The sequence below is a fragment of the Oncorhynchus mykiss genome, chromosome 19 (assembly GCF_057628025.1).
Source record: "Oncorhynchus mykiss isolate SJ-2025 chromosome 19, ASM5762802v1, whole genome shotgun sequence".
In the NCBI taxonomy this organism is placed as follows: domain Eukaryota; kingdom Metazoa; phylum Chordata; class Actinopteri; order Salmoniformes; family Salmonidae; genus Oncorhynchus; species Oncorhynchus mykiss.
The window spans coordinates 17993259-18016205 of NC_143040.1; the positions used below are offsets into that span (position 1 = coordinate 17993259).

The 22947-nt window shown below is 44.3% G+C and overlaps 1 protein-coding gene across 18 annotated transcripts; it reads right to left on the reverse strand.

Annotated features, from left to right (window-relative positions):
• Nucleotides 1-1968: 1968 nt before the first annotated feature.
• LOC110534546 (general vesicular transport factor p115) lies at nucleotides 1969-20216 on the reverse strand. Of its 18 annotated transcripts, XM_090210326.1 has the most exons (28): nucleotides 19943-20216; nucleotides 17748-17834; nucleotides 16432-16496; nucleotides 16140-16216; nucleotides 15776-15787; nucleotides 15462-15521; nucleotides 14743-14843; nucleotides 14137-14239; nucleotides 13789-13844; nucleotides 13401-13521; nucleotides 12958-13136; nucleotides 12338-12478; nucleotides 12104-12192; nucleotides 11859-12013; nucleotides 11425-11630; nucleotides 10133-10153; nucleotides 9592-9606; nucleotides 7846-7956; nucleotides 7386-7504; nucleotides 6892-7073; nucleotides 6531-6652; nucleotides 5514-5652; nucleotides 5088-5254; nucleotides 4731-4805; nucleotides 4538-4636; nucleotides 4258-4362; nucleotides 3256-3471; nucleotides 1969-2921 (listed from the first exon to the last, which is right to left on the reverse strand). In XM_090210326.1, exons 1-28 carry the CDS (start codon nucleotides 20012-20014, stop codon nucleotides 2829-2831), a joined length of 2988 nt encoding a protein of 995 aa, XP_090066452.1. In that variant the 5' UTR covers nucleotides 20015-20216; the 3' UTR covers nucleotides 1969-2828. The 18 variants fall into 18 exon arrangements, 15 of the variants coding, with proteins under 15 accessions (XP_090066452.1, XP_090066440.1, XP_090066447.1 ...); XR_016488805.1 differs by lacking the exon at nucleotides 9592-9606 and having other exon boundaries at nucleotides 7606-7956; nucleotides 19943-20215; XM_090210314.1 differs by lacking the exon at nucleotides 15776-15787 and having other exon boundaries at nucleotides 19943-20215.
• Nucleotides 20217-22947: the final 2731 nt, after the last annotated feature.

Below are 22947 nucleotides of genomic sequence, written 5' to 3' on the forward strand. Positions count from 1 at the left end.
TGATAATCTACCAACCAGTTAGATTTCCATCTCTCACAGACCTGTTCATTTTTCTTTAAGAAGCCCTCCTGTTCTCCACTCATTACCTGTATCTGTTTGAACTCGTTACCTGTAGGACCTGGTCAATGACCTGAAGAGAGCTGGGACCACAGTCTCAAAGAAAACCATTAGTAACACACTACGCCGTCATGGATTAAAATCCTGCAGCGCACGCAAGGTCCCCCTGCTCAAGCCAGCACATGTCCAGGCCCATCTGAAGTTTGCCAATGACCATCTGGATGATCCAGAGGAGGAATGGGAGAAGGTCATGTGGTCTGATGAGACAAAAATAGAGCTTTTTGGTCTAAACTCCACTTGCCATGTTTGGAGGAAGAAGAAGGATGAGTACAACCCCAAGAACACCATCCCAACCGTGAAGCATGGAGGTGGAAACATCATTCTTTGGGGATGCTTTTCTGCAAAGGGGACAGGACGACTGCACCGTATTGAGGGGAGGATGGATGGGGCCATGTATTGCGAGATCTTGGCCAACAACCTCCTTCCCTCAGTAAGAGCATTGAAGATGGGTCGTGGCTGGGTCTTCCAGCATGACAACGACCCGAAACACACAGCCAGGGCAACTAAGGAGTGGCTCCGTAAGAAGCATCTCAAGGTCCTAGAGTGGCCTAGCCAGTCTCCAGACCTGAACCTAAATAGAAAATCTTTGAAGGGAGCTGGAGGTCCGTATTTCCCAGCGACAGCCCAGAAACCTGAAGGATCTGGAGAAGGTCTGTATGGAGGAGTGGGCCAAAATCCCTGCTGCAGTATGTGAAAACCTGGTCAAGGACTACAGGAAACGTATGATCTCTGTAATTGCAAACAAACGTTTCTGTACCAAATATTAAGTTCTGCTTTTGATGTATCAAATTCTTATGTCATGCAATAAAATGCAAATGAATTACTTAAAAATCATAGTGATTTTCTGGATTTTTGTCTCACAGTTGAAGTGTACCTATGATATATTACAGACCTCTACATGCTTTGTAAGTAGGAAAACCTGCAAAATTGGCAGGGTATCAAATACTTGTTTTCCCCAGTGTGTGTGTGTGTGTGTGTGTATGTGTGTATATATATATATATATATATATAAATAAATAAAATGTGAGGGTCTAGTATCTTACCAAACAAGGAAGAAACAAGGAAACAATGGTGCAGTTAATCAAAAAACTGAAACTTTATGCAGAGGCCAGACACAAACAATGGCACTGTTCAAATTAGGGGTCTAGATCTGGATGTCATTGTGACTTGTCCGAAAAGGAACAAAAAAAAAATGCAACTTAAATTCAATATTGCAAAAGCTAAATATTTTTAATTCTTTCCCTAGTAAATGCGATAGAAACTCCATATTGCAAATTTTGAAGTACTGTAGTATTTCTCTTTAGCCAGCCATCCTAACTGATATGCTCAATAGGAAAACAGAGCACCTGAATTTGGATTTCAGGCTATTTTCTCCTAGCTTATAATGTTACTAAAGCGCTTCACACCAAAACTGTGAAATTCATTAGAGCTATAAAGTGAAATACATTTTTACATCTCATTCTTCAAACACAAAAAGTTTGAAAGCGGAACCCAGATGGATGGTCAATATTTCTTATATCAACAATTATGGTCAAATGTCTCTATTCAGAATCAGTATGTATTCACTTTGGCATAAGGCTAATGTAATATGTATAGAATCAATAGGCAAAAATATGAGGAAACTTAAGTCTTTAAAATAACAGGCAGAAACCAGCCCTGTGGGTTTATAGAGCTACTTTAGTAGTTTAGTTGGTTTAAATGTTGGTTTAAAAAGTTCAGCTACTTCTTAAGTTAACACCACTATTGAAATTACATAAAATACTGTTGAAGTGAAATGAAAAATTCCTCGTTTTCATCTATAAAACAGATTTAGTCAAAGTGTATAGTAAGTATTCACAAGTATTCCTACAAGCTGTACAGATTTATATTTTATTTATTTCAATGTGGCTCATAAATTGATAAGTTACAACAATCACACAGAGAAGCTGGGCGTCAGGTCACTTGCCAAAAGTTGCAAAAATATCTCTTTTCAATCTTTTTCTATCATCAGCGAACGTTGCAGCATATTGCAGAGCAGTACTGTAGCTGAGGGGTCAAGCTCATATTGGAAACAGTTATGATAGAACACTGACTGAACTGGTGCCAAGAGGGAGAGTGTATACACAGATACATTTGGGGGGGGGGGGGGGGGTCATCGAGTACGCTGAGCCTCAAGGACCCTTACAGGTCTTCAACTGGTGGTCTACAGTGCAGTTACCATGGTACCGAAAGAGGCGGTCAAAGAGGGCATCCGTTCGTCCGACTGCGTGGTGTCCGTACATTCGTCCGTCTTCGCCACCCGTTATTTTCTCTAATTCTGCTCGTTCCTCTGAGTGGCGACACTGTGTGGTAGAGTCGAGACTAAGCCTGGTTATTGAATCAATAACTGCATAGGCCTAACATGGCGCTACTGTAGCAGAAACAAAAAGGCCTGAAATGCATGAAGAAGTGTCTCTCTGCTGTTTATGTGGTAGAAGATGGCAGAGATGAACACACTGCAAATTTCTTTGGGGAGGGGGATCTTTGTCACCATCTTGTAATAAAATTAACTAAACATTAAAATGGATGACGCGATCGAGGGATGAAGGGAGGGGTGGAGTAAAGAAGAAGGTAGCATGGTGGGTTGGAGCGATAGAGCGCAATCCATCTCGGTCCAATCTTCCATTTTTCTAATAGTGTATTAGAACAGAGTCTGCCTTGAGTCTGCCACATTTCCATCCCTCTAGAACTCTCTAGTCATTGTTATCTTCATCCTCATCATCATCGTCGTCGTCATCTTCACCGAATTGGTCCCGGGCGTCTAGCTCATCTTCGTCTTCATCAATCTGTGAGGAGAGGGTCACATTCTAACTAGGGCACAGGGAGTACAGGGACAGTAGGGCTAGCTGGTTAGGACGACAAGTTATGTCCTCATTCAACTACTACACAGGTAGAATGACTCATCACAGCTCTCTAGGAAACCAGCCCTACATGTAACAATGAAATATTAAATATTAGCGTCATCTAAAACCTCAGCATCCAACTAACCTAACATGACCATCTACCTCCACTAAAACAATAATAATAACATAAACCTTTGAACCTCTGAGGTGGAGGATCTTCCTCCGTAGTTTAAGAACACGGTCTAGATCTACAATAGGAACAGATGGTTTCTCTTACCGTCTCTCCCAGGTCTCTGAGACGTTGCTTGAGGTTGAGGATCTTCTGGTCCTGGTCGGCCAGCAGCATGAGGAGGTCGTCCTGTTCCTTCTTGGACTCCTGCACCTCCTGCTGCAGCTTGGTCTTCTCCGTCTGCTCGATGGCCACCGTGCTCTGGGCCGACGCCAACTGCTGCTCCAGCCCCGCATGGCCCTCCCTCAGGCCCCGACACTCCTCCTGGAGGGGGAGAAGAGAGCGAGGTGAGAGAGAGGTAGGACAGCTAACAAGGAAGGGCATGGCTTCAGCATGGCTGTCTGACCAAAAACATTAATAATTCAACTGCATCAGATTATGTTTTTTTTTTCTTCACTAGCATTAGAGAGAGGAAGAGAATGCCACATACACGAAGGTCATACTTAAGATGTTGAATAATTGAGCGATTTCACAACGTCTCAGCCCACATTTAGCTGGTAACAGTCAGGAGGCAGTTACTAATGGGCTGATATCACAGGCAGCCCAATTCTGATCTTTGTCGCACTAATTGATCTTTTGACCAATCAGATCAGCTCTGAAGAAGATCTGATGTGATTGGTCAAAAGACCAATTAGTGGAAAAAAAATCAGAATGGGTGTAAAGCAGCCCTGGAGTCAGGCTAACATGAGAAGTATATTCAGCGAGGTGAAACTTGCAGAATGTTACAGATAGAAATGCAATGTAAGTATAGAGCCGACTAGACCCTCTAGTCTACAAAACAGACAATCAGGTTGTTCTATACCCCTCAAACTCAACTCTGGACCTTGAAGCCAGTTCCACTGCATTTGTTTCATTGTTCCCCTCTAATCAGGGGCTGATTTAGACCTGGGACACCAATTAATTATGAGGTAGAACAGAAAACCAGCAGGTTCAGGATCTTGTAGGGTAAGAGTCTAGTACCCCTGTTCAATACATTTGTATCTGAACGCTGCTCACTTCTGAACAGACAACAGCTACCTACAGAGATGTGAGGTTGTGACAGTGCAGTACCTTAAGTCTCTCTGCCTCTGTGGTCTGAGCAGCCAGCCTGCTCTCCAGTTCAGATACTGTAACTGTGTCTGCCGAGCTCTCACTGCTGGAGGCCGGGTCCGAGGACTGAGAGAGGGGAAAGAGAGAGAGAGAGAGATATATATATATATATATAGAGACTGGTCACAACATATACATGTGGGGGTCTACAAAAGTTGGAGTAAAGTGTGACAGGCCATGTTTGTATGTAACAGCCTTAAGACGTCTCAAGACACGGTGATGGCTGGTTCTGAGTACTCACCACTGCCTCAGCTCTCCTGATGAGCTCCAGTCTCTCTGTCTGCAGCTGGCTGATTTCTGCACACTGAGCCTGGACACGACTCCTCAACGACTCCACCTCCTGGTGGGAACAACCAGCAGTAACTCCATCATCAGTATAATATCTCTATACTCATGTCTGTTCTACACATGTTCTGTCTGTGGTTGGGTCTTACCCCGAGAAGCTCTGTGTTGTCGGACCCTCCTGCTCCACCTTCTGCTGTCAGTGCTGCTGCTGCCGCCCCACACCTCTACAAGACATCACAACCATTACAACTATTAGAACAGGAAGTGGTCAACGGCTGAGACGTCCCATCTGAAATGATAAAGCAGCACTCGGGTATCATCAACCACCATTCAGATCTACTAACACACAAAAGATAATGAATCAGTCTGTCATTCTTCAGGTCCAGCTTGTCCGATTCCAGTAACATCCATGATACATGACATTTACACAGAACTCTTATCAACACAGGGAGGGATAAACTAAAGACATTTTTCTGATATGTGATTCACCCCCCCCAAACACACACCAGTGTGTTGATGAGTGAGTCCTTGTCGCTGAGCTGTGTGTGTTGTAGTGCGTGTTGTCTGCGGAGCTCCTCCACCTCCTCTCTGAGCTGGCTCAGCTCCTCTGAGTGGAGCCCGTTAACGTGAGCTCCCTCTCCCTGGCTGGAGGACAGACCCTGGCTGTCTTTACCTGGACACAACACAGTCAGTCATTATCACATCTACAATCCTATTTATAAATCAACAAGTGCAGTCGCAACAAGTCTGCATCAGTAATACGTCTCAATTTCCACTACCATTATAGACTGTCAATTCCATATGAACAATTCCATGTGCCTAACCCCCCCAAATCATTAGCAATTTAGCCAAGCACGATGTTGCTCTCTTGTTTCCCAGTGGATCGAGGCACACTTTTTTTTGCTGTGTAATACCAGGTTATCCTACAGTACCTAGTTTCAGCTTGAGGATGTTGTACTGGTCTTTGTGTTGCTGGATCTGGGACTGCTGCTGTGTGATCTGATTCTGCATCTGTTCACTGTTCAGAGACAGGGTGGAAACCTGCTCCCTCAGCTCCTGGATCTGGGTGTCCTGGTTGAGAGATGACAGACACTTCTTTAATGACTATAGAGACATTGGCCAAAACACACAAGTAGACCTTTTAGGGTAACGGGATCGGTCGGTTGAATATTGTATGAAATGGGTTGTGTGGTTGTGGCCCGGCGAGTGTACCTTACTGTAATAGTTTTCCATTAAAAATGGACAAAAATAGCTTTTTAGCAAAAAAAAAAAAGAAAAGATTTCTCAAGCAAGAATTTAGCGAGGACTGTCTGGGAGTAGTCCGAATGTGGTTTGGAAAACTGAAAACTAGCTGTTATTGGCAGAGAGGTTTGGAACTCTGTTATTGGTCTATTAAACAATATAAGTTACCGCCTGGTGATGTCACCAGGCAAGCCAAAACTACCGCCCATGCAAAGCTGCTGATTAGAAGGTCCTGTGCAGAGTGTATTTTTCAACCGGAAACTATCAGGAAATAACACTGATCAAATGTTCACACACTTTTACAGTGTTAGTTTCATCAGATGTTGTAAAATATGATATAAAACACAGGGGAAAAAATGCCTTTTGAATGCAAGCAGCCTTTTAACTGAGTGTAGAGGGTGTATATAAACTTGTGATGCTTGAAAGCATGGAGAGATGGTTTCTGATGTGTGTGTGTGTGTGTGTAGAAAGTCAGTATGAGGGTTTGCGGACAGGCTAGAATGAAAGGCGGCCGGTGTGTGGGACAGAAAATATATGTAGGGTTCAAAAAGTACTTAAAACCATGACAAGGAATAACCCAAGGAGGGTTTATAGTAGGATTCATTTAATCCATGCTCAAAATAATACAAAAAGTTAAAGCGCTAATGAAGATGTAAAAAACAGGGCACACGTTTCAGCCTAATGCTTAATAGTGTGAGGCCAGTTACCTGATCTCTGATGAGATCTTTGTACTGGATGACGATGCTGTCGTGTTGCTCCAGAGTCTTCTTCACCTCCTCCTCCTTCTTCTCCTCCTCGCTGGTCTTGTGGACCGCTTTCGTTATCACGCCTGTGGACGGACACACACACACAAAATTAACAGGGGTAAAACCAGCCAAGAGAAGAGCAAAGAAGACACCAACACAGAGTTTTGATTTGTGGTTCTGGTTGTACTTGGCTTAGAGTCAAATCAAAGTTTATTGGTTGGGTACACAGATTTGAAGATGTTATCGCAGGTGCATCGAAATGCTTGAGGTTGTGGTTGTATTTTGGTTAGGTTATGGTATAATGGAGGTTACTTATGCCAACCTTCCAGTTCTTTGACCAGCTTGGTGAACTCGTGGTCAAACAGCATCTGTTCAGGGGAGGGGAAGACGGGCTGGGGCTTCTGTGCAGCGCGGGAGTACAGCTCGTGTTTAGTGACGAAGCCCAGCTTCTCCACAAAGTTCTCCTTCCCAATGCGCTTCTCGATCAGCTGCTTCAGCTTCTCTCTGGGGGAGGACAAGACAGGCAGGGTTAGCATTAAGGGAAGGAAAAGGGGGAAACCTAGTCAGTTGCAATACTGAACGCATTCAACAGGTGTTAATATTTGGGTAGAAGATGTCATACTTTATGTAGTTTTAACTGCGGTTATGAGAGGTATGAGAGTGAGAGGATGCATTAGTATGAGGGTTAGTACGTTCTACTTGGTGTAGTTATTATGAGGGTTGTAGTTAGATATAACTATACCAAGTAGTACAAGGGTCGCAGTTAGATGTCCTACTTGGTGTAGTTATTATGAGGGTTGTAGTTAGATGTCCTACTTGGTGTAGTTCTCCAGAGAGTTGTCGTTGTAGTAGATGCAGATACCCAGTAGGAGGGCACAAAGGCCCTGCACCAGCCTCTCATCCTCCCCCAGGTTCTCGGAGATCTGACCTGTCAGCTACAGGGCATCAGGGGTCAAGGGTCACAGCAAAATTGGGGATTTAATGGCAACAAGGCCTTTCAAGACAATTTTCAATTACACAATGCACTGGTGAATACATTGGCATCCACTGTGTAGCGTTGATCTCTCTTATTCTCTTAGCAACACAAGACATAGGGCCTCAGGAACTTCCATGCAATAATGTATGCAATATCCAACACTATCCTGTATGTGGGGAACGAACACAGAGAGGAGTTGGTTATAGGACAGACTGCACTAACAGGCTAACAGCCATCTGAGTAAAAGGAAGTGCAATAGAACAGTGATGTGGAGCTAGTTGGTTTGTTGAAGGAGGATACGAAGGGGACGTTCTCCTGGTTGTGCAGGAAGTGTGTGACAGCGATGGGACAGTTACTGATCCAGGTACACAGCAGCATGAGGAGACCGACCCGTGTCTGCACTTTACTGCCCTGTGGATGAGACGCACGCGCGCGCACACACACACACACACACACACACACACACACACACACACACACACACACACACACACACTCTTAAGAAACACACTCACAAATATAGCACCGTCACATCAGCATAGGGGTGAGTAAAAGGTATTGAACATGAACATTGTGTACAGAGACTGATGATGGCCTGGGATCCAGGACTTCAACCCCTCAGCAAAACAAGACTGATGTAAGGTTTAGTCTAGTGCTGGACCACATCCTGGTCTCTGTGTCAGAACAGAACTCCTCCTCAACATGGAGAGTAAGTTCATTTAGCTGGGTTCAATTCAAACGCCTGTCCCCCCACATTATAACGAGGGATGTCTTATTTTTCCTGTTTAAGACAACGTGTCATTGCATCTCCTTCTGTCCAATTAAATCAGTCTCCTGAATATCTCCGGACGACACGTTTGATTTAAACCAACCAAATAAACAGCATTTTAAGGGCGAACAAAATGAATTGATATTTCTAAACTATTCCCAACTGGGACATTTAAGGTTGAATAGGAACTTTATAATATAACTTGATGTCATGAAGACTGACATTAGGAATACTGTGTGCTGGTAGCTACAATAAAAATGCTATTTTGTTGGCACATGGTGAACTTTTGAATTGCATTTTTCCCTTTTGAGTTCTGTTGGGAAAAACAACATTGTATCTAGCAGTTACACAGGAAATACCATGGTATAAATGTTTCAAGAGTACCACGTTAGTGACTTCAATGCAGACCGTTAGTAATTAATAAAGTTATTCAGATACAACAAAAGGAACTACATCTAAATATGAACATTATTTATAAACCAGGGTTAGCTTAGGTCAAACATGCAGTGAATTTTATAGGATGACCAGAGTTAGTTCAGATCCTGTTAAAAACAACATTTTCAGGAGCCTTAAGTGTTCAACAATATGCTGTTACTGTAGCAACGGCCTTGGTTACCATCACTACCTGCACCACAAAAGGATGATGAAACTCCTCTGCAGCTTAGCTAAGCAGGTGATACAACAGGACTGATGAAAATGTTACTGCATGGAAGGAATATAATAGCATATTGGCACATTCGTCATCCTCTACACAATCCACAAGAGCCCAAATCTAACTATTTAGGCATTCACATACAAAAATAACTAAGATATCAAGCTGAGGCACGGCTGCTAAATGTAGCTGACAACACATGCAAAGCTAAAGCCTCTGTGTAGTGAGTCTTTAGGAGTGGCGACCACAAAGAGAAACGGATGATAATAAAGTGGCTTTACAGTCCCCATGCATGGTCATGGGAATAAGAAGAAAGGCTGCTGGCGTAATGATATGCAGTGAGTGATGGGCACTATTGAGTTACCAGACGTAAACTGCATAGTTCAGGCATGTTTGTGTGCCAAAAGGCACCATATTCCCTATACAGTGCACTACTTTTGACCAGAGCCCTGGGCTGTGTACTATAAAAGGAAAAGCGTGCCATTTGGGAGGCAATGCAGACCTCTCCTGTTGTGAGGGCGATGAAGGGTGTGAGAAAGGAAAGAGGGTTCATTCCAAATGGAGGTCAGTAAGTGACAATAAATAGTAAAGCTGACATGGAAAATCAAACCATAAGGAAAATCACCTTTTCAGATTTCGCCTCCAATGGGGACGTAATGCAAAAAACACAAAATGTTTGAGAAAGGGGGGGGCGGGAGGAGAAAAAAAAGGGGGAACATAAATGATCACAATAGTTAATTGGAGAATCTTTGGCCCCGGGTGAAACGGTACGTTTTATAACGGATAGTGCTGCCACCTAGAGTACAGGAGGAGAAATAGCAGTGGTGAAAATAATAATGCCAGTAACCCCTCTCACAAGAGATCAATAGCAGAACAGACAGAGTACCAGTGGTTGCTGCATCCTTCCAGGACAGTCAAGTCCCCATAGAACGGACACAGCAAGGGGGTCAAGGGTCAAAGCATGGGATTATGGGAGTTGGGGGGGGGGGGTCAGTACCAGTATAGAACTCGACAAACACGGGTGAGATAGGCAGAGGGCTTTAGGCACGAAAACAAAACAGGGAAGCCAAAACGTAACCCCCAACGTAAGGAGCATATAGGAGGATCCTGCTGATGCCAAAGCAAAACCATGACAGACAGGTGCTGCCCACACCCCAGATACTCACCCTCCGGTTGATCTTATCCCCCTGCAAAACCACAACAACCTTACGTGACACTTGGCAACTTCAAACACAAGCAACAGGTTGACTGTCTGAGAACCACTCCCCACTACTCCCCACTACTCCCCACTACTGTGGTCAAATGACAGCCTATTCAAAGGTAGTGTACTGTAAAGGGAATAGGGTGCCATTTGGGAGCCATAACATGACAAAGGTGACCTGAAAACCTGGAGTGACAAATGATCAACTATTTGAATCTAAGGCAAAACTTTCAAACCAGACAGAGACACCTTTCAAACCAGACAGAGACACCTTTCAATACCAGACAGAGACACCTTTCAATACCAGACAGAGACACCTTTCAATACCAGACAGAGACACCTTTCAATACCAGACAGAGACACCTTTCAATACCAGACAGACACACCTTTCAAACCAGACAGAGACACCTTTCAAACCAGACAGAGACACCTTTCAAACCAGACAGAGACACCTTTCAATACCAGACAGAGACACCTTTCAATACCATACAGAGACACCTTTCAACCAGACAGAGACACCTTTCAATACCAGACAGAGACACCTTTCAACCAGACAGAGACACCTTTCAATACCAGACAGAGACACCTTTCAACCAGACAGAGACACCTTTCAAACCAGACATAGACACCTTTCAAACCAGACAGAGACACCTTTCAAACCAGACAGAGACACCTTTCAACCAGACAGAGACACCTTTCAACCAGACAGAGACACCTTTCAACCAGACAGAGACACCTTTCAAACCAGACAGAGACACCTTTCAAACCAGACAGAGACACCTTTCAAACCAGACAGAGACACCTTTCAATACCAGACAGAGACACCTTTCAAACCAGACAGACACACCTTTCAACCAGACAGACACACCTTTCAACCAGACAGAGACACCTTTCAAACCAGACAGAGACACCTTTCAACCAGACAGAGACACCTTTCAACCAGACAGAGACACCTTTCAAACCAGACAGAGACACCTTTCAACCAGACAGAGACACCTTTCAAACCAGACAGAGACACCTTTCAACCAGACAGAGACACCTTTCAAACCAGACAGAGACACCTTTCAACCAGACAGAGACACCTATCAAACCACCCTCTCTGTTGCTTATGTTTCACTAATGAGACTTTCAAAATGGCACTTTTAGTTTTCAAACTAATATTTCAGCTACAACTCTCCCGCTATGATGCTAACCCTTTGGTCCAGTCTGACCGCTCCCCCTGCGTAGCATGTTAGCCTGTCTGTCTGTGTGGTGTACCTGTGAGAGGATGTTGGTGCACTGCTGCAGCAGGGAAACGGGGGGCTTGCCCAGGCTGGTGGCCAGCTGCACCCGGAGGAGCTGCTCTTTCTGGGTCAGGTTGTCCTGCAGGGCGTGGGCCAGGGCCACTGCAGCACACCAGTTAGACAGGGAGTCAGCCGAGAACAGGCCCCCACACAGCAGCTGGCCCGCCGAGATGGAGTTGGCTGAGGAGGGAGAGAGCCGGAGGGAGGGGGAATAAAGCAATAGATATATGTAGATCATTTATGCCTCAGTTCCATTATATTTTTCCACTAGAGTATAATAAGCAAATAACCTACAGTATATTAGTCAGAAGTAACATTTTATTACATGCAATCTACAGTTGTACAGTGTGGTCATAACCTTGTAATAACAACACATTCAGTATGGAGGTTCAGTGTAACTGAACTGACCGTCAATGGTGGAGGGCAGGAGGGTGGCTACGATCTCCCCCTGGCCCTTCTGGTTCTTGTAGAGAAAACACTGGAAGCAGTAGAGAACGGCACAGCGCAGCACGAACGGCTGCCTCTCGTTGACCATGGACATCAGCAGCACCACTATGGCAGGTCTGGAATCAGGGGATAAGGGTTTTTAGAGATTACCTTCACTCGGTGGCTGTGCTACAACTGATTACAGTCCTCTGTCTGGGGGAACTCACCTTGGGGGGTTGGAGGGAGCGTTGACAGATGCAAAGTAGTCCTGGTTGATCTGTGAGCCGCGGATCACCTCCGATACAGTGTTGATGGTCTGAGAGGAGAAAGAAAGAGTGACATCGTGGTACAAACACAAAGCACGCATCAGTATGAACAACAGTAACCACTGATCTAACACAATAAGTAGAAAGAAAGAAAAGAAAGGCTTTTTGGTCCACTCCAACAGTCTTCTACGTTACCTCAGTGAGTATGTCAGCAGGCACGCCAGTGGCCATGAGGATGGTGCAGAGCTGCTGCAGCAGGCCACACTGGTACATTGACTTCTGACAACTACTGGTGGCTCCAGGAGAGTTGACCGGGGAGACCATGACTCGCACCAACTGGACCAGAGAAGAGATGGAGAGATGAGACGCAGTGCTACGGTGAACATACTCTACACCACAACCAATCCTGGCCATGCGTGGCACAATGTACTGCACAGACCCTAATAGTTGAGCATAACGGACCATCACACTGCTCTGTCAACTGCTCAGGGCTCAAAACTCCCATTCTCCCTGAATTAAATGTAACACCAGGACTGTGGTGTGTCCTACCTGCAGCATGAGGTGGAGGTTGGTGACCTTCTGGGCGGACCAGCCAGAGTTGTCGTCTCCCACCTCGAACCAGGGCTCAAAACTCCCATTCTCCCTGAATCACATGTAACACCAGGACTGTGGTGTGTCCTACCTGCAGCATGAGGTGGAGGTTGGTGACCTTCTGGGCGGACCAGCCAGAGTTGTCGTCTCCCACCTCGAACCAGGGCTCAAAACTCCCATTCTCCCTGAATTACATGTAACACCAGGACTGTGGTGTGTCCTACCTGCAGCATGAGGTGGAGGTTGGTGACCTTCTGGGCGGACCAGCCAGAGTTGTCGTCTCCCACCTCGAACCAGGGCTTCATCCTCTGGATGTAGGAGCCCTCCTTGAAGAAGTTCTGGTTGGAGCTGTTGTTCTTCAGCAGGTTGACGAGCAGCAGGAGACAGTCCTCCACTACGATACCTGGACAGAGACAAGATGGAGGGTGGACTTCTGTCAAGAAATGGGTGAAGATTTTTTATTTTATCGCTTAAAATTGTGTTTATTAAGAAATGGATTCATTGCCAATTTTCTAGAGTGCAAGTATGGAGAGTGGATGTTGGCCAGTGTGAGTGAACTGAAATGTCATTTTAAAATCAAATCAAATGTAATTTATTTGGAAATGGATTCATTGATTGCCAATTAGCTTGAGTGTATATATGGCACTACTCCTCCATTCGACTTTACCTCCATCACTGCTGCCCTCCTCTGTTATGATATCTAGGAGACGCTCGAAAGCGTTCTCAAACGCCACGATCTTCTGGATGGCCGCATTGCCTTTGGTCAGCTGCTGCAGCAACAGGAGACCCTGAGGGAATACGATCAAAGTAGCTCATATATCCAGAAAAACAGAAACAACAAGCCAAGGTATAAGACCAGCTAGTATGATTTTGGGACGGTTTCCCAGAAACAAGACGCGCTTTTTTAGTCGAAGACTTCATCCGTGTCTGGGAAACCGGACCAAAGTCTTGTATCAGCAGAAAGATAAGATAGCAGATTGTAGCTTGTTCCTGTGGCTTTACGGTATTACTACTAAAGTCCATCTGAAGCAGCAGTCAATAGGAGTAGTACTCACATCATTACGGATGACTTCTCTGGAGTCAGCTAATAGGTCCATCAGTCTAGAAACACCTGCAGGGGAGAGAGACGGACCATTAACAAAATACAACTCAGAGACCAGCCAGGCAAATCAGTCAGAAAATAACTCTAAATTAGCATACTTGACCATTAGTAGTCATATGCTCTAGGGAAGAAAATAGACAAGACTAACACTTCTTGTCATACTACTTCACCAGTGAGAGAGAAACAAATGTTGAGAGGATAAATCAAACCACAACAGCTGATTTTGGGTCAGTTGTTGGTGTGGGCTGATGTCAGACAATTTAGCAGCAGCTGATTCCAGGTCATTTGTTAAAGGACTCACCCATAGGGCTGACCAGGATGACGCCCTGGACCTGGTTACACTGGTTCTTCAACAGAGCGGTGAGCAGCTTCACTCCTGGCCACCGCACGTGGAAGTCAAACTCCTGAAACAGGCAGGAAGTCAGTGTCACAGGCAGGGAATCAGTGTCACAGGCAGGGAATCAGTGTCACAGGCAGGGAATCAGTGTCACAGGCAGGGAATCAGTGTCACAGGCAGGGAATCAGTGTCACATGCAGGGAATCAGTGTCACAGGCAGGGAATCAGGGTCACATGCAGGGAATCAGGGTCACAGGCAGGGAATCAGGGTCACAGGCAGGGAATCAGGGTCACAGGCAGGGAATCAGGGTCACAGGCTGGGAATCAGTGTCACAGGCAGGGAATCAGTGTCACAGGCATGGTGGGAAATAAACTACACCCTTGTAATCCTGTATATAAACAGTACAGATTTGAGGCTTATGCTTATATTCTTAAATCTGAAACCAGCTGGTCTGAAAACCACCATGCACAATGGGTCTCCAGGTCTGGTTAACACTGAGACCATGGGTTAGAGACTACTAGCTTTCATAAAAGACACAATGTAGATGTTTGGGTCTCTGGTCTGTTTACCTCTAACAGAGTCAGTAGTAGTGTCACGTTCTCAGAGTCACCGAGGAACTTGTCAGTGAACAGGACTCCCAGGTCTTCCTCCTGCTTCTGGGCGTTCTCATCTGAAAAGGTCAAAGGTCACAAGGTTTAAAGACCTCTGGGTGTGCCATGTTAGGCAGGTAGTTGCCCCGAGACATGGCTACTATTAGCGAGAGGGGAGGTGTTAGGGCACGGTGAATTGGTTCACATCCAGTCTAAAAGCACACAAAAGTACTGGAGCATCGTATTATAGACAACACACTCAATTATCTAGGGTTCTAGGCTAAATATAATATTTCACATCAACAACAACCAGATGAGACGTTCTGCAATACTAGAATAACCTCACCACAGTGAACATGGTTTCAAATGTACAACTGTGAGGAAGAGGATGCTTTGGGAATCTAACATTCCTCTTTTGGAATCAAAACTTCTTCGTCCCAACATCCCGTGCAGAGTGATTTGCGTTTGACTAGATATGCTAATTGCGAGGAAAACAAGAAGAGCAATGGGAAGAGAAACACTGCAGGACAGGAGAGAGGCTGAGGTAGGAGTGGTATTAGTGACATGTTATTACCACCCAGTCATTACTATATTAAACCATACTTCCCAGTCCAACACATTTTAGTGAGGTTAGTTCAGTTGACTAGTAAGAGTCACCACACCATGGGGGCTAGTTAGTCTACAGAGCTAGTACTGACCAGACACAGGCACGTTCTTATGCTTCCCTGAGACTGGGATAGGGGGTGCGGCCGCCATGTCTGTAAGAAGGGGGGAGTGCAAGAGATTGAAGCCCCATCCAAGTCAGATGATTCGACTCGTACACAATACATAAATATATCCCTAGTGTTTGTTAATGGGTTCTGCCAAAGCACTGCATTTCAGACTACAACCTACTGTGCACCACAGGAGAGCTAGAAATCAAAACAACCCGCGGAGAAGAACGATGCATATCATTTACAAGAAGCGTCGCTAGTGGTTAGGGGGGGACGTCATGCACAAACAAGAGTTTTACCTTCAGATTCGTCTGTAGAGTTATAACATGAAAGAGAAGAGAGAGATGACAATCTTTACATACATAGCAATTAACATCGAGAGAGAGAGAAATGGGGCGAGTGTGGAAGAGGGCGACAGGGTCCATTTTGATTTGAAGTCCAATTAATTGGCAGTAATTGAACTCAATTACACATGCTATTGTTACTAGGACAGGGCTTGCTTGTTGTCATTCAAAAGCATTTTTCCCAAAAAGGAAGATAATTTTTAACTGCATGTTCAAAAACAGAGGCTCCGCTCTATAACAAAATACTAAATTATTGACAGTTCTGGGGCCTGTTCACAACCCTCTGTGGAAGAGGACTAGGTTTTTAACACCTAAACACCTTGTTCCTCCTCTTCATCGTTGCAGATGATATTATAGAGTGTGTCCAAAGCGTAGCCAAGGATTTCAGAGTCCGACCTGCAGAAAATGGGAGAGGTAGGATATCAACACAACAAGCACTGCTTTCGTCCCTGAAATATTAAGTACTCTTAGCAACGACCGAGCACCATGCAAAACGCTGGCCTTAAATCACCCCACCACACTATTACAATGTGCTAGAGAGCAGCGGAGGGCAAGGGATCAGTATAAAGCTCTTAATCATAAAACCACACACACACACACAAAAAACATACCTGTCAGTTTGCAGTATGTGAACCAGGTGGTCCATAGCCTGAGTGCCAACTTCCAAGCGATATTTCTACAAATCAAAACCAACAGTCAAGTCAGGAGAACATTAAGTGATTGTTTCCCCCTGGGCAGCCCTTGGATCAGAGAGGATGTGACTTTTTGCTTTAACTCGAAGCTATGCCTGTTTTGCCCCCGTGCTCCCCCTAACTGTTGATATGCCGCCCGTGTCTGCATGAACAATACACGTTTTGGCTCCACACATGACCTTAGGCATAAGTATAATACATTCTGAAAGCAGAGTTAAATAACAGAACAGTGGTTTGCTTTGTGACATCTCTGATCTGATAAGACAAACCTGTGTGATTAGTTACCCCTCAACGTTGAGTAGAACCTACTGGGGCCAAACAGAGCTAATGCAATTCAACAACTCCCAGCTCTAGCTGGTCTGTTTCTCTGGCTAGCGTTGTTTTTCCCTGGTCTGTGTGTGACCCCATACCCCTAAACCCCTTATTCATGGTTGACGAGGCAGCTAGTGGCCAGTCAGTCAGTTATGGCCGAGAGGTCTCTAGACCTTTAATACAGTAGAGAGTAGGGACTGAGGGAATGAGTCAGGTTTTCAGCAAGGCTGCATGTCAATAATTGCCTTCTTTTCCTCAACATTGCTTTTTATTTTTTTTAAGAGAACTGGACCAGTGAACGCAAGGAGCCAACCAATAGGTACCCTCCTTATTCATTGGTTGCACATTTCGTCACAATACTGTTTGGAACGTTAATTTTAAATTTGATGAAATAGTCATTAGCCCCCGTTCAGAAAGACTACCATCTGTCAGGCATCAATATGCTGCGGCATCTGTAGAATGTTGATAACAATGGCAACGATGCGACCAAGTGACAGAGGTGCAACCCATGAATTCCTACATTACATTCCCCAGTCTTTCTTTCCTGATCAGTGTATGGAGGAAAGGTGGCAAAATAATGAGGTGATTTAAGAGGATTGAGACAGGGCCCATCCCAGACTGTTTAGATAGAGCCTGAGGATGAGTACACAGAGTGGGGGTGATAAGGGGATGTGTCCCTGCTCACAAGATAACGAACATCAAAAGAGAACTCTAGCGATGTTCACTTAAAACAATGCACAAGAGAAAAGCTCATATTTAGATAAGGCCTAGGCTCATCATAAACGGTCTCTGCAGCCTCAATGCTTTAACACATATTTATCAATAATGAGTAACAATTATCAGTGTAACAATGGTACAATCATGACACAACAATAGTGCATCAGTGTAACTATAGAGATTAGCCTAATGCAATTGTCTCCTACCTTTGAGAGCGATTTAAGGGCTCGGACAGCGTCCCTGCGATCCTCCAGGAGTGTGGAGGAGGCCACACGGTCACACAGCTTATGGATCTGTGGTTCAATCAAAATAATGAATGGTTAATACAACATGTTAAGGGAAAGGATCTACAGCTGCACCATGGAGAGCATCCTGACTGGTTGCATCACCGCTTGGTATGGCAACTGTGTATCGGTATCCCTCTGTATATAGTCTCGCTATTGTTATTTTACTGCTGCTCTTTAATTACTTGTTACTTTAATCTCTTATTCTAATCCTGATTTCATGAGCCACTAACCAACAACTGCATTGTTGGTTAGGGGCTCATAAGTAAGCATTTCACTCTAAGGTCTACTACACCTGTTGTATTTGGCGCATGTGACTGATACAAATTGATAGGGGATACCTAGTCAGTTGCACAAGTGAATCCGTTCATTTAACCCGACTACTCTGAATCAGAGAGGTGCGGGGGGCTGGCATAGTCGACATCCACATCATCGGCAGCAGAGTAGCAGTTGTTGGGAGTTAACTGCCAGGTTAGAACTGCAGATTTTTCCACCTTGCCGGCAAAAAAAACAGCGACCTTTTGCTTACTGGCCCAACGCTCTTAACCACTAGGCTACCTACCATCCCCTGTAACCACGTACTGATACATAGACTTACATCCACTGCAGATTCAGGACAATGTGTTCAATCTAAGTTCAGCCAAATCAAATGTTATACGTCACATGTTTCGTAAACATCAGGTGTAGACTAACAGTGAAGTGCTTACTTACGGGCCCTTCCCAACAATGTAGAGAGAAAGAAAATAGAAAAGCAATAACAAGTAATAATAAATACACAATGAGTAGCGATAACTTGGCTCTACACACGGGGTACCAGTATCGAGTTGATGTGCAGGGGTACGAGGTAATTAAGGTAGATATGTACACATACCTAGGAATATAGAGACTAGGTAATAGGATAGCAATGTGTGTGAGGAGTCAAAAAAGTTAGTGCAAAAAGGGTCAATGCAGATAGTCTGGGAAGCTATTGGGTTAACTATTTAGAAGTCTTATGGCTTGAGGGTAGAAGCTGGTCAGGGTCCTGTTGGTTCCAGACTTGATGCATCGGCACCGCTTGCCGTGCGGTAGAACAGTCTATGACTTAGGTGGCTGGAGTGGAGTCTGACAATTTCTAGGGCCTTCCTGTGACACCGCCTGGTATAGAGGTCCTGGATGGCAGGGAGCTCGGCCCTAGTGATTTACTGGGCTGTACGCACTACCCTCTGTAGCGCTTTGCGGTCAGATGCCAAGCAGTTGCCATACCAGGCGGTGAGGCAGCCAGTCAAGATGCTCTCAATGGTGCAACTTTGAGCATGAGGGCCCATGCCAAATCTTATCAGCTTCCTGAGGGCGAAGAGGCATTGTTGTTCCATCATGACTGTTGGTGTGTTTGGACCATGATAGATCCTTACTGATGTGGACTCCGACGAACTTGAAGCTCTCGACCCACTCCACCTCAGCCCTGTTGATGTGAACTGGGCGTGTGTTCTTTTGATAGCAGCCTGAGATATGTCACACACATTCTCTTGTTTGGTGAAGGGACTTAAATATATCAAGGTCAAGCAGCCCCTCCCATTCTGTCATCACAAAAGGAATGCCAGCAGAGATCCATTCACAAACAATGGATTCACGTGGAATTTGGCTGTGTTTTTGGTTTGTGAACTGCAATCCAAGTAGCCATATAGTCTCACCCAGATGACAGTAAACAGTTGGATGTATGCAAAGTATGTAAACTATCACATACGAAGACATCTGCTCATTTAGTGGCAGCAGGTCATGTCAATCTTTTTCTTTCCAAAAAACGCTGATAGCTCAAGAATATGAGCAGGCTACACACGTTCAATTGTTGTCCTGTGCCAATTGGGCTAACCAGCTTAGCTAGCAAACTCTGCAGAAATGTTTGCGTCAATCACTGTATTGATTGACACATTATGTCTGTGCTCGTGAGGCTGGTTGTATAGTGCACTGTTACAAGGCCTACACCGGTCTTTCAGCCTGGAAAACGTGAAAGTGAACTAATTTGCCTGTCTAGCAACTATTAACTACACACACTTATCCTAAGATTCGGTCCACCAGGTTGTGTGTGTGACATTAGCTAACTTGTTAGCCTAACATGCTAGACGAGTTTCGTTTCTCACCGTCTCTGCTCCAGTCGGCTGTGGCCCCGCGGGTTGTCCACCCATCACTCCCCTGAAAAAATTCATTGTCATCGACGTCCTCTTGGAAATTTGTTCGCAATTCCAACGGTCTAAAATAAACTTTGAAAGGGTATGGGCCTTGTGTAATAATGTAAACGAGTCTAAATGTTGATTTTTACACTGTACACAACCTCCTGGACCGACCCCGGAACTTGAGTGACATTTAGCCAATGCGCAAGCGCCGAGACGTGGCGCTACGTGGCTGATCAGAGGACAACTGCCTAATTTTTTAAAGGGAAATGAGATTCTACCACACCGCCACTTGTTTGTAAAATGTGTGTATTCTATACACGATTATTTTCAAAACATTCACATTAATTAAAAGAGAGATACGTAAAGAAACAAATAAGGTATCAAACATGCCCTTCTTTCCATGCAAAATAATTCACAAATCAAGAAAATAGAAGATTCATATGCATCTGTATTTTTTTCTTCTCCATGTTCATTTTTGAACACAATAGTCTGCTTATATAACGAGTGTAGCCTGCTTATATTATCTGCTTATATAATTTCCATTTAACCTAGATGCTGTCCACAATAGGCACCCGCTGAACACTTTGACCTGTTTGGTATGCAACCCATGTTGCATCTGATGGCCTTTCTCTCAGACACTCTCTCTTTCTCTCTCACACACATCAGAGAGAGAGAGGGAGATAGAGTTGACCTTTAAATTTTGATACATTTCCCCAAACCAGATCCTACTTATCATTTGAGCTTACTTATCACAATCTCTTTTGCACAATATAATGATGGAACTGTCCAAAATCACATACACACACACACATGTCAGAGAGAGAGAGTGAGATAGAGCTTACCTTTTTATTTAGACAAATTGCCCCAGACCAGACACTACTTATCATTTGAGCTTACTTATCACAATCTCTTTTGCACAATATAATGATGGAACTGTCTGGTAGCTATGAGTTTGAGTCAGGTGTTATTGTACTCTGAGGGTAATTATAACATGTTAATACACATCTGTTCCAGCCAGACACCTGGATAAAAAATCTAAATGTGCAGAAATATCAAAGTAATTATAGAGGGTGCTGAGACAGACAGATCCACTCCTTGTCTTAAAAGGCCTCTGTACAGATCTCAGCGTGTTCCTTTCACAATGGAAGTCAAACTAACAGAAGCAGGGATTTTCTCTCTCCTTCTTAATCTCCAGGTATTTTCTGCAGGTAAGTATTTATTTTTTTACAAATCATCTAATTGCTGGGGATTTAAATATCTAACATGAAATATCAGAGATCTTCTCTTCAAAAGGCTATGATGACGTAGTGTCATATATTTTTGGAGGAAATGGAGTGAAAATATATATGTTTTAAAATATGAAGAGTTTTTGCCATTTGAAATGATAGTGATGATCAGGACATTCAGGGGCGATTTCAGATTAAGCCTAGTACTGGACTAAAAAGCACTTTCTATGGAGAACTAAAATTAATCTGTGTTAGCATCACTTTCACAATGTATTGAATGTCATCCAGAGAGGAACAATGAGACTCCCACTTCCTGGCCTGATCAAGGGGCAATTTCCACGGGAGACTACCTGGAGAAGGGGAGAGGAGAGGTGCACAGATATGACAGACAAGGTGAGTCAAAAAAAACAATACATTCAGACTAGCCTGGAATCCAAACTGAATATTGATCAGTATTACTATTGTTTCAGTGACATGGTGTGATATTCAGCTTGCATCCCAGGCTAAAGACTACTGAGTAAACACGATTGATCTCTTATATCGATCTTCGGTGGCATTTATATAATTGACAACAACAAAAAACTTTCTCTCGTGTTTTTTTTCACAGAGCAGCATTCTGGGAAATCTGAACATGATGTTATTCACACACTGCTGAGCACAAACGATGCAACTGAGATAGACATCATCAACCGTGACGAGTTTCCATGTAACGTCATATCAGTCATGGACGACCTCCCAACCCCTCAGGTTCACTCAACCGACCCCGACCGCAGTTACCACCAGTAGCCCACACCTGGACAATAACAAAAACAAGAGAAAGGCAAAGGGAGCTCCTCAACATCAGGGCCTAGTTGTCCCATACCTACCCATCAGGCCTGGTGCCCCCAACATAAATGGCTTCCCTCCTGCAATGTTCTTTGTCCCTCAGAGAGCTGCAGCACGCCATCCCCACCCCATGAGCTGGTTTCCCAGAGGTTATGGAAATATGCCCAACTACCTCATGCCCCCCTCTGTATTCTCAGCCTTTGTCCGGGCTTTGCATGGAGGTTCATCTGAAGAGAATTCTCTGAGTGACTGAAGTATCGGGTTCCTAAGACCATTTATAAATAGAATGGGGGGTGTCCGTTCTATAGATTCTATTTCTATGGCTAAGAGTTTCTGGTGCTAAGTCTCCATTACTGTCCCAGACAAGAGATCGGCAGAGGCTGATATGATCAGTGTCATTGTGCGCTGAATCTGCTATGTGGAAGTGTTGATAAGCATCATGTTTTTATTTTTTAATCACTCACAGCATCATGCGTATATGCTTACATGACAAAAATAAACCATTTCCTTTTCATAAACAGTCTTTGAGTTGTTTTGGACTGCAGTGCTCAACCATTTAATTACACTAAATGAATACGTTTAACATGTTACCTTCAGAATCACGATGCTTGCACAATACAAATTACACCCTGCATTGCAAAGAAAGCCAGGTTTGACAAGTGCAACTTTTAATCAAGCCAGAATGAACAATGATTCATGGATTCATTATCGGAGAGTATCATGCCTGTGTCACAAATACGCAGACCTGTGATCAACCTCGGCTGCCTTTGCAATCAACACAAGGCAGTTACCACAGGAGCTGGAACTAGGTGGTGTTCATTATGCACCAAACTGAAGGTAAAAAAGAAAAGGGGACTGCCAATAAGAAACGTTCCTTTCATTAGAAATTAGAAGTGTGGTTAAGGTTAGGTTTGAAATAAC

What these genes read in the sequence shown, in the direction of transcription:
- LOC110534546 (XM_090210326.1), bottom strand. Translation starts at nt 20,014, where the DNA reads ATGACAATGAATTTTTTCAGGGGAGTGATGGGTGGACAACCCGCGGGG. An exon ending in GCTCCCTCCAACCCCCCAAG is followed by an intron (nt 12,014 to 12,103) that starts GTGAGTTCCCCC and finishes CCCTGATTCCAG; the next exon opens with ACCTGCCATAGTGGTGCTGC. An exon ending in TCAGGAGAGCTGAGGCAGTG is followed by an intron (nt 4,363 to 4,537) that starts GTGAGTACTCAG and finishes CCCCTCTCTCAG; the next exon opens with TCCTCGGACCCGGCCTCCAG.